The 14,714-nt window shown below is 38.8% G+C and overlaps 1 protein-coding gene across 8 annotated transcripts in view; it reads left to right on the top strand.

The window, feature by feature from the left end:
- Positions 1-14,714, top strand: part of MAP3K5 (mitogen-activated protein kinase kinase kinase 5) — a 248,939-nt gene that overhangs the window by 187,638 nt on the left and 46,587 nt on the right. For all 8 annotated transcript variants that reach the window (XM_081528863.1, XM_081528860.1, XM_081528861.1 and 5 more), the window contains 4 exons: positions 5,816-5,949; positions 10,345-10,472; positions 11,521-11,657; positions 12,591-12,696. In XM_081528863.1, coding sequence (XP_081384989.1) covers positions 5,816-5,949; positions 10,345-10,472; positions 11,521-11,657; positions 12,591-12,696 — 505 coding nt within the window. The remainder of the gene's footprint in view (positions 1-5,815; positions 5,950-10,344; positions 10,473-11,520; positions 11,658-12,590; positions 12,697-14,714) is intronic.

The following is a 14,714-nucleotide window of genomic DNA, read 5'->3' as shown; positions in this document are numbered from 1 at the left end:
TCTTTGCTGGAGTATCTTCCAGCATGGGGGATTTACTAAATGATCCCTGTTTCCTGTTCTCTCATCCTGTAAACATAACTGTTTTTCTCCTCTGGTCTAAGGACAATCTTCAGCCATATGTTAGATCGCTAGAATAAGAGTATTCTCTGATGTACATTGGGTAAAGTGTTGCCACTGGGAAAGTAGACATCTCTTTTCCAGAGCTTGGCCTCTTTCCTCTAGCAGAGAAGGGTCCGTGATAGAGAGATCCATGTTCACCTTGTCCTGCCATGGTAGTGGGCATAATGTTCCCCCAAAGAACGCTATGATTGACTCTATCAAGGCTTGGAAACCTCTTGGAACCAAATAAATGAGCTGGTAACAATATGCCCCCCATCTTCCTCATCCTTTGTGATGGTAGTCTCTCAAGTTGAGAATGTGTATCCCAGAGAATTTGCAGAGTAACCAGATTACCTGTCTTTGTGGGTTATTTGTTCTTTTTTTAAAAAAAAATTTCTCTGCTTCCTTTTATCATCCTCTCTTTGCCTTTGATATTTTGTAGTTTCCCTATATCATATCTGAATGAGAATTTTATTTTTATCTTTTCCTATTTAGGGCTCAATTTCTGGAGGTTAGGTTTGAGTCTGTCTCAAGTCTGTCTGGCCCTTTTTAGAGTGTCTTTATCCTTTTCTCAAGGGCTTCCCTGATAGCTCAGTTGGTAAAGAATCCACCTGCAATGCAGGAGACCCCAGTTAGATTCTTGGTTCGGGAAGATCCCCTGGAGATGGGATAGGCTACCCATTCTAGTATTCTTGGGCTTCCCTTGTGGCTCAGCTGATAAAGAATCTGCCTGCAATGCGGGAGATCTGGGTTTGATCCCTGGGTTGGGAAGATTCCCTGGAGAAGAGAAAGGCTACCCACTCCAGTATTCTGGCCTGGAGAATTCCATGAACTATACAGTCCATGGGATCCCAAAGAGTTGGACATGACCGAGTCACTTTCACTTTCCCTTTTCATCCTTTCCTCATAGTCTGGATTTCTTATTTTATATCTTTATGTTAAATGTACTTATTTTAGAGTGGTATTTGTCAAATACTGTTAGGTATGGACCTAACAGAAGCAGAAGATATTAAGAAGAGGGGGCAAGAATACACAGAAGAACTGTACAAAAAAGATCTTCACGACCCAGATAATCACGATGATGTGATCACTCACCTAGAGCCAGACATCCTGGAATGTGAAGTCAAGTGGGCCTTAGAAAGCATCACCACGAACGAAGCTAGTGGAGGTGATGGAATTCCAGTTGAGCTATTTCAAATCCTCAAAGGTGATGCTGTGAAAGTGCTGCACTCAATATGCCAGCAAATTTGGAAAACTCAGCAGTGGCCACAGGACTGGAAAAGGTCAGTTTTCGTTCCAATCCCAAAGAAAGGCAATGCCAAAGAATGCTCAAACTACCGCACAATTGCACTCATCTCACATGCTAGTAAAGTAATGCTCAAAATTCTCTAAGCCAGGCTTCAGCAATACGTGAACCGTGAACTTCCAGATGTTCAAGCTGGTTTTAGAAAAGGCAGAGGAACCAGAGATCAAATTGCCAATATCCTCTGGATCATCGAAAAAGCAAGAGAGTTCCAGAAAAACATCTATTTCTGCTTTATTGACTATGCCAAAGCCTTTGAGTGTGTGGATCACAATAAACTGTGGAAAATTCTGAAAGAGATGGGAATACCAGACCATCTGACCTGTCTCTTGAGAAACCTGTATGCAGGTCAGGAAGCAACAGTTCGAACTGGACATGGAACAACAGACTGGTTCCAAATAGGAAAAGGAGTGCATCAAGGCTGTATATTGTCACCCTGCTTATTTAACTTATATGCAGAGTACATCATGAGAAACGCTGGGCTGGAAGAAACACAAGCTGGAATCAAGATTGCTGGGAGAAATATCAATAACTCAGATATGCGGATGACACCACCCTTATGGCAGAAAGTGAAGAAGACCTAAAGAGCCTCTTGATGAAGGTGAAGGAGGAGAGTGAGCTTAAAGCTCAACGTTCAGAAAACTAAGATCATGGCATCTGGTCCCATCACTCCATGGGAAATAGATGGGGAAACAGTGGAAACAGTGTCAGACTTTACTTTTTTGGGCTCCAGAATCACTGCTGATGGTGACTGCAGCCATGAAATTAAAAGACGCTTACTCCTTGGAAGGAAGGTTATGGCCAACCTAGATAGCATGTTTAAAAGCAGAGACATTACTTTGCCAACAAAAGTCCGTCTAGTCAAGGCTATGGTTTTTCCAGTGGTCATGTATGGATGTGAGAGTTGGACGGTGAAGAAAGCTGAGCGCAGCAGAATTGATGCTTTTGAACTGTGGTGTTGGAGAAGACTCTTGAGAGTCCCTTGGACTGCAAGGAGATCCAATCAATCCATCCTAAAAGAGATCAATCCTGGGTGTTCATTGGAGTGTCTGATGTTGAAGCTGAAGCTCCAATACTTTGGCCACCTCATGCGAAGGGTTGACTCATTGGAAAAGACCCTAATGCTGGGTAGGATTGGGGGCGGGAGGAGAAGGGGACGACAGAGGATGAGATGGTTGGATGGCATCACCGACTCGATGAACATGGGTTTGGGTAGACTCCGGGAGTTGGTGATGGACAGAGAGTGCTGTGATTCATGGGGTCGCAGAGAGTCGGACACAACTGAGCGACTGAACTGAACTGAACTGATTTGTCAAATCAACCGATACTCACTGATGGTGAATTATTTTGTTATATATTTTTAAGTTTTGGATTATGAGCTTAATTTCACTGGTGGATCCTTTATAGCCTGTGTTAAGGGAGTCTTCCTTTTAAATGTTTTGCTTTGTTTCTGTTGTCACTCCAGGAATTTTCCAGGCTTGATACAGATTATGGGTATTAATGACAACTGTCCATTTGAGCTCCAGACAGCATGAGTGTCAGCCAGTGGTTTAAAGTATTCAGAGGAGACTTTGTTCACTCAGAGCTTAATCTAAGACAGACATAGTTTTCTTTTTGTTTCTCAGTGCAGTGGGCTGACTTTTTTCTAATCTACCCTTTCACCGAATTATAGTCCTTCAAGGACCCTGGATTTGTGTGTTCCATCTCTTCACCTTCCATAGGCACAAGACTTCATTTCCTGTCCCCAGTGAGCATTAAGACCAAAGTCTCAGATAAGGAATTGATGAACTGTAGCCCATACACCAAAACCAGCCCACCACTTCTCTTGGTAAATAAAGTCTTATTGGAACACAACCATGCCCATTTGCTTCTGTGTTGACTGAGCTACTGACAGTGGCAGGGTTGAGTTGCTGCCATAGAGATCGTTTGGCTCACAGATCTGAAAATAATCAATATCTGGCCCTTTGCAGAAACTGTTTGCCAGCCTCTGCCCTTGATTTATAAGTCCAGAAGACTTCATCCCCAGCTCTTGGGCTGCAAGGTCATCAGTTCTTGTGATTATCCCTTTAGTGTCCCTTTTCCTCTTAATTTCTAGTTCCTAGAAGTCTTCTTTACTTTTTTATAAGCCCAGCTAGGCATTTAATGGAATAGGAAATGGTAACACACTTCAGTATTCTTGCCTGGAAAAATCCCATTGACAGAGGAGCCTGGTGGGCTACAGTCCATGGAGTAGCAAAGAGTTGGGCATGACTGAGCACACACACTAGGCATTTAAAGTATGTCTATTTAATTTTGTCTAGGTTTTTTTGGTGGGAACATTTTCATGTACAAAGCCTACCATATTGCCAAAACCAGAAACTCTTCTACTCTGTTTGGATAGTAATATATTCTTCTTTTTGTATTTTCTTGACCATTTAACTGGATCATTTAAAAGTTTTCTGTTTTCAAATGCAATTCTTTAAAACTATGAAAATTTTTATCTACATAGTTCTGAATTTGTAGTTTTTGATGTGCAATGCTCTCCTTGCCATTCTTTTTCAACTACTTTGTAATTCCCACGATCATTTATTTTATTATAATCCCTTGATAATTTTAAATTGCAATGCTCAGTTTTCAAATATAGTTTTTGGCTGTCTTATTTTTAGTATCTTGTGGTCAAAGATCATGGTCTTTATCATAGCTATTCTTTGAAATTTTCTTTGTGGCCTAATATGTGACTAATTATTTTATATTTTTCATATATACATGAAAGGAATTTGTAGCTGGGTACAGGGCTATCTCTGTATTTACCATACCAAACTTGTTATTTGTGACATTAGGGTCTCTATTTTGAATTTGTCTGCTAGATATGTTCATTTCTAAGAGTTCTATTTAGAACTTATTATGGTTTATATTGTATATTTTTCTTTGTAATTTTATCAGCTCTATATATTTTAAGGCAATATTGTTAGTTGAGTGTCAAAATCCATGATCATTATCTTCTTTTGGATTATTTTGTGTGTTAGTATTAAATTTGCTGATATACGAATGTTAGAAATCAGGTTTTTTTTCATTAAATGGCTAACCCAAACCCTTCTGTGAGTTGAACCTAGCTATGTGCTGCTAGTTTTATACTCTAGCAAACTACAGACAAAAGAAGGAGCTTGTTTTTATGGTCTCTCCTGCTGGTCTGTAGTTTTACATTGGGTTTCTACATAGACATGGCTTGATCATTTGATGACTATGAATCCTGTAGTTTAAGTCCACAACAAAAGATGCCTTTGTGGATGACGCCTCCAGGTCTGAGAAGATGTCAACCAAATGTCACATGTTGTTGTCATTTAGCTGCTAAGTTGTTTCCCACTCCTTTGTGACCTATAGACGGTAGCCTGCCAGTCTCCTCTGTCCATGGGATTCTCCAGGCAAGAATACTGGAGTGGGTTGACATTTCCTTCTCCAGGGGAATCTTTCTAACCCAGGGATTGAACCCGTGTCTTCTGCTTAGCCGGCAGATTCTTTACCACTGAGCCACCTGGGAAGTTCTAAAGGTCACTATACCCCTTTCATTTATTTGATGCTGTTTTCCGTATCCGACTGAGATGCTTGCCACTTGGGGTTTAGGGCTGTAGATATTTCCTTTTTTGCATCAAAAATGAAGTTTTTCCTTTCTTAAAATTTTTTTAAATTTTTAGAAGTTTTTAAAATTTTACATTAAAAAAATTTTTTTTATTTATTCTATTTTTTTTAGTCATGCCACGAGGCATGTGGGATCTTAGTTCTCAGACCAGAGATAGAACCCATGGCCCCTGCAGTGGAAGCACAGACAGGGTTCTAACCACCAAACTGCCAGAGAAGTCCCCATTTTTCATTTTTAAAATGTTTTTTAGTCTTGGGGAATTGGGAACAGGGGTAAAGTGCAAATAATCCTTGCTTATTATTGTCAGCTAGTAAGACCTCAAAGTTTCTTCTTACTCAAAGCCATTCAGTGGTTTTCTTCTCCTAGCAGAGTATGAAATGCTTTGATGGTACCAAAAGCTGAAAAACAAAAGAACTGTTAATTCAGTGTCATAGCTATTGAGAGACATTGCTGCTAATCATACTCATCTTCAGAATCAATGAAAAACAGGATTCAGTGGGTAAAGAGTCCAAGTGGGCTTTTGGAGAAGCGCTTTTATGGATTTCAATACATAGTCCCTCTCCGCGCCCCTCACCCCAGCCCGGTGTTTGTCACAGTTGGGAAAATATGAACACACCATGCTCTGTGTTTAGTTTATTCTTTGGTTCTTGAAACTGTTCATTAGAACCTCATCTTATTGTTTCCCTTGTTAAAACCATTTGATAAAATAAGGAAAAATGCTCTTGGAAAAAGTTGATGTTTAAAATGTGGACTGCAGCTAATGTTTCAATCTTCTCTCCCCCTTTGTCCTTCTGTAGTATGACTATGAATACGATGAAAATGGTGACAGAGTCGTTTTAGGAAAAGGCACTTATGGGATAGTTTATGCAGGTCGAGATCTGAGCAACCAAGTCAGAATCGCCATTAAGGAAATCCCAGAGAGAGACAGCAGGTACAGTAATTGTGACTAATCAAAGCTGCTTTCTAAGGTATTTCAGTTTTTAATAGCATTTACAAAATATTTTGGTGATATTCTAATTAATGAAACTCTGTCTGAAAACTCCATGGCTTTAATTAGCTCCCTCTGAGGTTTAGCTGCTACATCACTCAGTGATTCAAGCCCAAGACTCTGTTGGGGAACGATGGCATCTCCATGGTAACTAGGACTTTCAAAGAGTAGAAAAGGGAATGGCCCTGTGTGTGTTGGGCTCAGGTTATGTTTCATCGTGATTGGTTTATTATATGGATACATGGGGAATAAGCACCAGCTAAAATGGTTTGAACCAGAAGTTCCAGTTTCCCGTCAGGTGTGTTAAGAACATTGGAAGTCAGCACTCCATTCTAAACTGCAGGTGGAAAGTTGGACCAACTGAGGAATCAACAACTCTTCTGGGAGCCATCAGAAAAGTGACGTCGCAGGGCACAACCACTGTCCCCCAACATTGGAGAGACAGTCGTAGGGCATTCCAATACTCTTATGAGTCTCTGGTCCTCGCAAAGACTATTAGAGAAATCCCTTCCTCAGAGACTGCACGAGCTCTTTCTCAAGTTGAAACCACATCATGTCATTACTACTTAAAACCTGTCTATGAGTTCTTACAACAGAAAACCCAGGAACCTTAACACAGACACCTGCCTCCCTCTGTGGCCTCGCCTCCTCCACTGCAGCTACACTGACCTCTCTTTTTCCATCAGGCCCACCAACACACTTATTGGCGGGATTGCCTTGCTGTCATCAGTTAGGTCCCAGTTCAGTTCTCAAGCCCTCAGAGATGCCTTCTCTGATTACCACAAGCTCAAGAGACACCCCTCTTTCCCCTGTAACTAGTGTCCCAGGCCTCAGTTCTCTTTCTGCCTTGCCATCCTTAGTCTCCATTCTCGGTACATGACTTTCTGACAGGTGGTCACTCTGCCTTATCTGCATTCCAGACAGAAGAGGGAAAAGGAAAATGAACTTTCTCAGAAATGTCCAGCCTATTTTCACTTCTTGTTTCATTGGCCAAAAGTGACCACTCCTGACTACAAAGGAGGTTAGAAACTCAGTAGTTTTTAAGTTGGCTAGTTGTTTCTCCAAACAAAACCACAGAAAGAGGGAGGAACAGATATTAGGCAGGTAGACAGTAAATTCAGTTTTAGGTTTTATATGGTATTTTTGCAATTTCTCCTTGGTTAACTCATGAGACGTAAGTATGAATTCTTCTGGGATGGTGATAGAAACTATTCACTAGATACATAAGGGAATGTATATATGTGTGTGTGTGTGTTATATTAAAATTTTTATCAAATATTCCTAAAGGTTCTTAAGTATTACATATTGATAGAGTGGGTTTTTAAGCAATATAAAATTTAAAAGGATTGTTTTTAGCAGTATCACCTTCCTCCCCACCACCAGATAAATGTAATTAGTCACTTGGAAGAAAACCACTTTGAAAACTGTCTTTGTAGCTTAAGTTTATTCAGCTGCCACTGTCCACACACAGAGTACACCAACACCAATGAAGATCCATTTGGCATGATGTGGTTTGTTTGAAAACACTTGCATGACAAGCCCTTCTCTTGAACAGCTGCCGTGGGGCATCTTTTTGTCACCTCTAAGAGACGATTAAGGTGAAGTCTATCATGTTATTGTGAGATACAACACAAAAAGTATTTCCACCTTTGTGACCTGGAGAGGAGTTTCAAGGTGGCTTTTAAAAAGGTAGCAGTTACAAAGGATAATTGCTCAGATGGCAGGATGGGTGTGAATAATGCATAATCCAGCATACACTAAACACAACCATCTGTAGTGAAGGATCATAGCAACAAAAGCAGCTTCTTCTGTGGTTCCCTCACACTCTAAAAACACTTCGTTAGAGCATCAGAGTAGTCATAAGAGCAAGCTGCTGGATTCTAAGGACACTCTCATAATTTGTCCCAACTAGTTGTACATCTCGAGTTGGTTTCCACTAACATTCTACACACTCGTCAACTATTTTCCTAGGTCAGGTATTTCCACCCAGCTGTGTGTTATGGGAATCTGGGAAACTTTTAAAAAATACTGGCGCTCAGGCCATAACCCCCAAAATGCTGGGGTAGGTCATAGACATTGATATTTTAAAAAATCCTTCCAGGAGATGCAAAATGGCCAGCCAAGGTTGGGAACCATTGCTTTGGATGGTTGTAGTGGGAATTTGACTCAGGAGAGGTGCTCTGGAGACATGTATGATTTACTAATTTTTCAAAGCTAAGTGCATATTTAAGTATCTTTGAATATCTATATCATTTTTCTTTCTGTTATCACAGGTAATTGAGAAGAAATGGGATTTTCTTGTAATTCCCACAGACAAGCGTGGCTTATTGACCTGAACAAATTATAATTTCATGCTTGTTCAGTGTGCAGTACTTACACTTTCACTTACATTTAGTGAGAATTGCTAGGTGTTATTAATTGTTTCTACGCTGGAGAAGAGTCCTTATTCTCAGCTAGGTTGAATTCTATTATTGTAACTTTTGAGCTATCCTTTGGTTACATAAGGAGAAGTGTGTGTTTTATATTTATTTCTTAATGATCTTATATTTAAACATTTATGATTGATATTTAATAGGTTGTTGGGGTCGGAGCCTTTTAATTATCTGTCATAAACCGAGTGAGCCTCTTGCTTCAGATTATGCAGTCATCTTGATCTACCAAATCTGAAGAATTGGCCCAATATTGCCACTGATTTATCTCATGCGTATCAAGAGAGCTCTTATTAACTAGCATTAATAAAGCATTTTAAACTTCATGGAAAAAGTAACTTGTAAATGTCTTCATAGTTGAGAGTCATTACCCAAGGATCTCCTTGGTAACATTATATACTGGTATTTCTTGCATTATCTCATTCTAGCAGTAGTCAAAATGGTATTGTCCCTAACTGATATCTTGTTAAGGAGTTTAGTTTGATACCAGCCTTTAGCTCCTAGAACAATTCTGAAGAAAAGTAAAATGAGTAAGAGGTCTAATATACAAGTCAATTTTTGGTTGTTGCTGGCAGCTTTCTGAGAAATGTTTCACAGGTTATAAAAGTTTGTTTAAATTAAATCAATTTGTGGTCCAGTGGTTAGGACTTGGCAGTTTCATTTCTGGGGCCTGGGTTCAGTCTCTAATTGGGGAACTAAGATTCTGCAAGCTGCGTGGCTAAGCCAATTAAATAAATAAAAATTTTATATTTTTTTAAAAAATAAATTAATTAAATGAATTTGGGTTTTTGTAACCTACTAATATTATTCAATACTAACTGATTCTAGTATTTGTTTTGGTCATTCCAAAAATCCATTCTGCTTACATGGATTTGCCTCTATAAAATTTGAGCATTTTTTGCATGTAGCGCTGAAGCAAATTATGAGGCATCAGGCTTATATTTTATGTTATAGTAAGTGCTTTTCACACCTGTAGCTTCCATCATACAATAGAAAAAAAATTAGGAAATAGCTTTGAGTCTCTGTTTATCATTGCTGGCACCCTACCTCAGTTAAGTTATATAGTAATTATATTAACATAATATATGATAATATATTAATATTCAGGATTGTTAAAAGTCTACAAACTTCATAGTACTTCAGAAAATCATCACAAATGTTATTCTTTCTGTTCCAGAAATATAAAATTCTTTCATCATAAAATGTAATAAAGCAATATATACCAAGTACATGATTTTGAAGTCTGGTCTAAAGCTGGTCTTTCAGTATGGAGGCTCAGCTAGGAGTGAGTAAAAATAAGTTATGATAGAGAAGAACTGGATAGAATAGAATCAAGGAGACTTGGCATATAAATGGTTTTATATTTTTTTACTGAAGAGTTGTTAGACCTTTCAGTAAGTTCTGGAATGAGTATTAAAATTATTTGCAATTTTGTCTTCCTGGGAAAGAATCTCCTAAAATAATCAACTTATGAAGCTAATGGAATAGAAGGTCATACGAATGTGACAGTGAGCTATGTGGGTGATTTCAGTTCTCCTGGGTTCAAATCTTAGTTCTGTTACTTACTAGCTTAGAAATCTTGGATAGGTTAGTTCTGTGAATCAATTTCTGTGAATCAATTTCCTTATCTGTAACATGGGCATCTTAGTAATACCTTCTCATGGAGTTGTTGTGAGAAATGAGTTAATATACACAAAGACCTAGACTAGTACCTGACACAGTTCCCCTCAAACCCTACCAAGACCTCAGCTTCACAGAATTTATGTGATGAGAAATAAAGGCCTTAGATGGTCATATTTTATTTCATATATGGGTGAATTCATTTTGCTGGAATTTCCCATTTGTATTGCTTAAATTTATACAAGAAAGTCTGACATAATTAGCTCACTGACATTTGCATGTCTTTCAGATACTCCCAGCCCCTGCATGAAGAAATAGCCTTGCATAAGCATCTGAAACACAAAAATATTGTCCAGTATCTGGGCTCTTTCAGTGAGAATGGTTTCATTAAAATCTTCATGGAGCAAGTCCCAGGAGGTAAGAGGTGGTTTTCTTTCTTTAAAAAGTATAGGTTTCTACTATATATAAAATTAATAAGCTATAAGGATATATTGTACAACCCAGGGATTATAGCCAATATTTGATCATAACTATAAGTGGAAAATAACCTTTAAAAACTTCAGATGTTATATAATAATAATACTGTACATCAACTATACCTCAATAAAAATAATAAGTTTAGGAAAACCTCAAAAAAAAAAAACTAACTTTTTTAAAAAGTATGTTTCTAGGATCTTGAAGAGTAAAACTGAATGGAATTTACTAGTTTACAGGTCTTAATTTGTGTAAATGTAAATAAAATTTTGACATATTCCATTACCTTACAGTTTAGTGAAAGTGAAAGCTGCTCAGTTGTGTCTGACTCTTTGTGATCCCATGGACTACAGAGTCCATGGAATTCTCTAAGAGAGAATACTGGAATGGGTAGCCTTTCCCTTCTCCAGGGGATCATCTCAACCCAGGGATAAAACCCAAATGGATTTTTACCAACTGAGTTATCAGGGAAGCCCCTACAGTTTATTGGGAGATAATAAATAAATATCAGAACTGTTCTTGTATCAATCATTATGACTTGAATTAAGGTTTGCAAACTGAGTGGTCTTTTGTGTGTGTGTGCTAAGTTGCTTCCATCGCTTCCGACTCTGCCACTCTATGGACTATATAGCCTGCCAGGCTCCTCTATCCATGAGATTCTCTAGGCAAGAATACTGGCGTCAGTTGCCATTCCCTTCTCCAGGGGATCTTCCCAACCCAGGGATCAAACCTGCATCTCCTGCACTGCAGTCAGATTCTTTACCAACTGAGCCACCTGGGAAGCCCTGAGTGGTCTTTTCGACTGTATTTGATAAAGACCATCAACAGAGAAGGGACTTTCCTATTTATATTTGAACCCAAGTACTGTGTCTGGTATGATACCTGGGCCACTGTTAATAACCAATAAATGTTAGCTTAATGTTATAATACTAACATGCTTTAAAGAATTCATTCAGATAAGATTTTATCCACTGTTTCTCCCTACTTACAGGAAGTCTTTCTGCTCTCCTTCGTTCCAAATGGGGCCCACTGAAAGACAATGAGCAAACAATCGGCTTTTATACAAAACAAATACTGGAAGGATTAAAATACCTCCATGACAATCAGATAGTTCACCGGGACATAAAGGTAGGTTGCACTAGGATTCATTCTTGTAAGGTCTTTGTTGGGTAATTGTTTTATTTGCAAAAATTATTTTTCTTATGAGAACTAATTTGGAATGATAAATAAATCCTAGAAACAGCAGATATATATCACTCTGCCCTGAGTCAGTTATTGACAGTCGTGTCTTATCGCTTTTACTCAAGGAATAAACTCCTTAACCGTGTTCTGCCAACAAAGATTGAGTTTCCACTTCATGGCTGGCACTGTTTGAGGTGCTCCATGGGGCTGGAAGCTCAACAGAGCAAAGTTAACAAGGATATGGTCCCTGCTACCAAGAGGCTTGTAGGCTGGTTAATCTTTGTATCCTTTCTCATAGTAGCTACTCAGTAAATCCTTGTTCAATTAATAGATGAATAGTTAGAAGGAAAAAAATAAAATCCCCGATTCTCACACATATGATATACTCCTGGGTTGAACTAAAATTAGATACTCTGTGAAATTCTCCTTAAAAAGGGAAAATTTAGAACTAACAAATTTATGACAAAATTGGACTATTGAAAGTAAGTTAGTATTACTACCCTAAAACTAACATGAATGTCCATTTATTTGTGCTGCCCCTAAGTATTACAGGAAAAGAAGTAAAACAATATAGAGTAAGTCAAGTACTAGGAAGGCATAAATATCATAATTTAACTAATCATACTCATATCAAACACAAATAGCCCCTACTATCTATAAACCTCATTTCATCTTGTGACCTGAGTAGCAGATTGTGAACTGATAGTATGTAAACAAAAATGGTGTCAGTAATTCACTACTGATGTTACTGTTAAGGAAGAATATAGAAATAGTATCCTTTTTGCTATAAGGACACCTTTTCTTATTAGACTTTCAAGCCAATAACAAACAGTATTGGGAGAAAGATAACATTTCTGATTGAAGTTCTTTCTTCTCTAGGGTGACAATGTGTTGATTAATACCTATAGTGGTGTTCTCAAGATTTCTGATTTCGGAACATCAAAGAGGCTTGCTGGCATAAATCCATGTACTGAAACTTTTACTGGTATGTTTTTGCAGTGATGATACAGATCTTATGTAATTAAAGAAATAATTGCTGTGTTTGAGCATGATGTGAGAGAGAAATTTAGTCTGGGCTCTTACCAACATTCATGTTGATATCTTTTGATGCTCACTGAAAAATGCTATACAGAATTTCATCTGACCGTTTCTTACCTTGTATTTATATAACTCACTCAGTTTCCTGCTTAATACTGCTGAAGATTTTTTTTTTTTTTAACTCTCAATTTGTTTTTTGTTTTTCTTTTCATGTCATTACTTCTCTCCTGGTTGGTCTACAACCACTATAATCCTGACAACATTTCTTTTTTTAACATTTCTTTAGCCCAGCCTCTCAGTGATTCTTACTCATACTTTAATCACTTCCCATTTGGACTATGAGTTCTTTCTTTCCTAATCTGTTTACTGCCTGTGGTCTATTCCCCTACTCACAACCTAAATAACTAAGATTTCAATTCAAAAAAAGGAAGTGACTCACTAACTCAGAAGTAGGGTGGAGAGAAAGCTTTGCTGAGAAATTAGGCAATGCAGCTACTAAGCTCCCTCTGGACCAAAATCCTGAGAGGATGGAGGCAGAGTGACTTCCAAAAAGGTAACAGTAGCCAAGAGGAAACCAAGGCTCAGAGAGATTAATGACTGCCCAACAGTTATAGGGAGGACATCTGGAAGTCCAGCCCTGCTCTCCCCTCCAAGTTTTCATCACTCCATTCTGCTGATTCTCATGAACTGTTAAGTTCCTGTTATTGGGACTTCCCTGGTGGTCCCTGGTCATAAAAAATCCACCTACAATGCAGGAGCTGCATTAGACGTGGGTTCAATTCCCGGGTCAGGAAGATCCCCTGGAGGAGGACATGGCCACCCACTCCAGTATTCTTGCTAGAGAATCCTATGGACAGAGAAGCCTGGCAGGTTGCGGTCTGTGTGATTGCATGACTAAAATGACTTAGCACATGTGCGCTGGCGGTCCAGCGGGTAAGAATCAGTGCTTTCACTGTCAGCTCGGGTTCAATCTCTGGTCAGGGAACTAAAATCCCACAAGTCTTGCAGTGCAGCAAAAAATAATAATAGTAAAAATTAAATTCTTACTATCATCAGAGAGAGAGATTTAGGGGAAAAAAAAGGTACTCTAATGGATAATCTTTGGTCTAATATAAAACAGATTGTCCAAATGCCCTCATTTCTGAATTCTGTGACATGATGGCATTACTTCCATTTTGCAGATGAAGAAATTGAGAGACAGAGAGAAGGGACATCACAGCTGAAAGTCACAAGAGTTTATAAATGATAGAACTCAGATTTTTAATCCACCTTTTGCACTTTGCTTTAAGCTTCTTGCTCCAGTCCATCTTTCTCTCCACCTTGCTGATATCTCTTGTGGAAGCCTGGAAAGGGGAAAGGCAGAGAAAGAGAAAGTCTGAAATCTCAGAACATTCAATCAGCAATGTCTCTGATCCAGTTCCTACTCTCACGGCAGTGGGTATTTCGGGACACAGTCAAACCCATTTAGAATGCATTTTTTAAACAAAATGAATTCCAGCCTTCTAGTAACTTTAAATATATTTACATTTCTTTTCCTCATACTCCCTCCATTTGGCAAGAGACCCTTTAAACACTGCCAAGTCTCAGTAACTTCTGAGAGGAAAATCCTGACTTTCAGACACTTGATTTGGGGAAGATGTTAATTTAATATCTGCTGCTAATCTTAAACATTTCCTTTAATCCCGAGAGAAGTTGTAGTAAAGCAGTCCTCCAGGAGCCCTTTGCTTGAACTTCTCGCACTGGCCTCACATGGTGTGCCATGTGTGACACACGTGTGGGTCTGTCACTCCGATCATGAGGGCCTGGGGTGTGCGGGCCTCCCAGTGCTAACTCAGTGCTGGTCAAGTCACAGGTGTAGGCAGCCTCTGATGAACTGAGTCAAAAGACAGTGGCCTGTGTGACTTCATGATTTGATGAGAGGGAAGGCAGCCATAACTATTCTTTATGGAGCGCTTACTGCATCCA

The sequence above is a fragment of the Giraffa tippelskirchi genome, chromosome 9, assembly GCF_054371585.1.
Source record: "Giraffa tippelskirchi isolate mGirTip1 chromosome 9, T2T-mGirTip1v1.2.pri, whole genome shotgun sequence".
NCBI lineage: Eukaryota > Metazoa > Chordata > Mammalia > Artiodactyla > Giraffidae > Giraffa > Giraffa tippelskirchi.
Note: the sequence above shows the minus strand (reverse complement) of the source record. Positions and strands in the feature narration are given on the sequence as shown.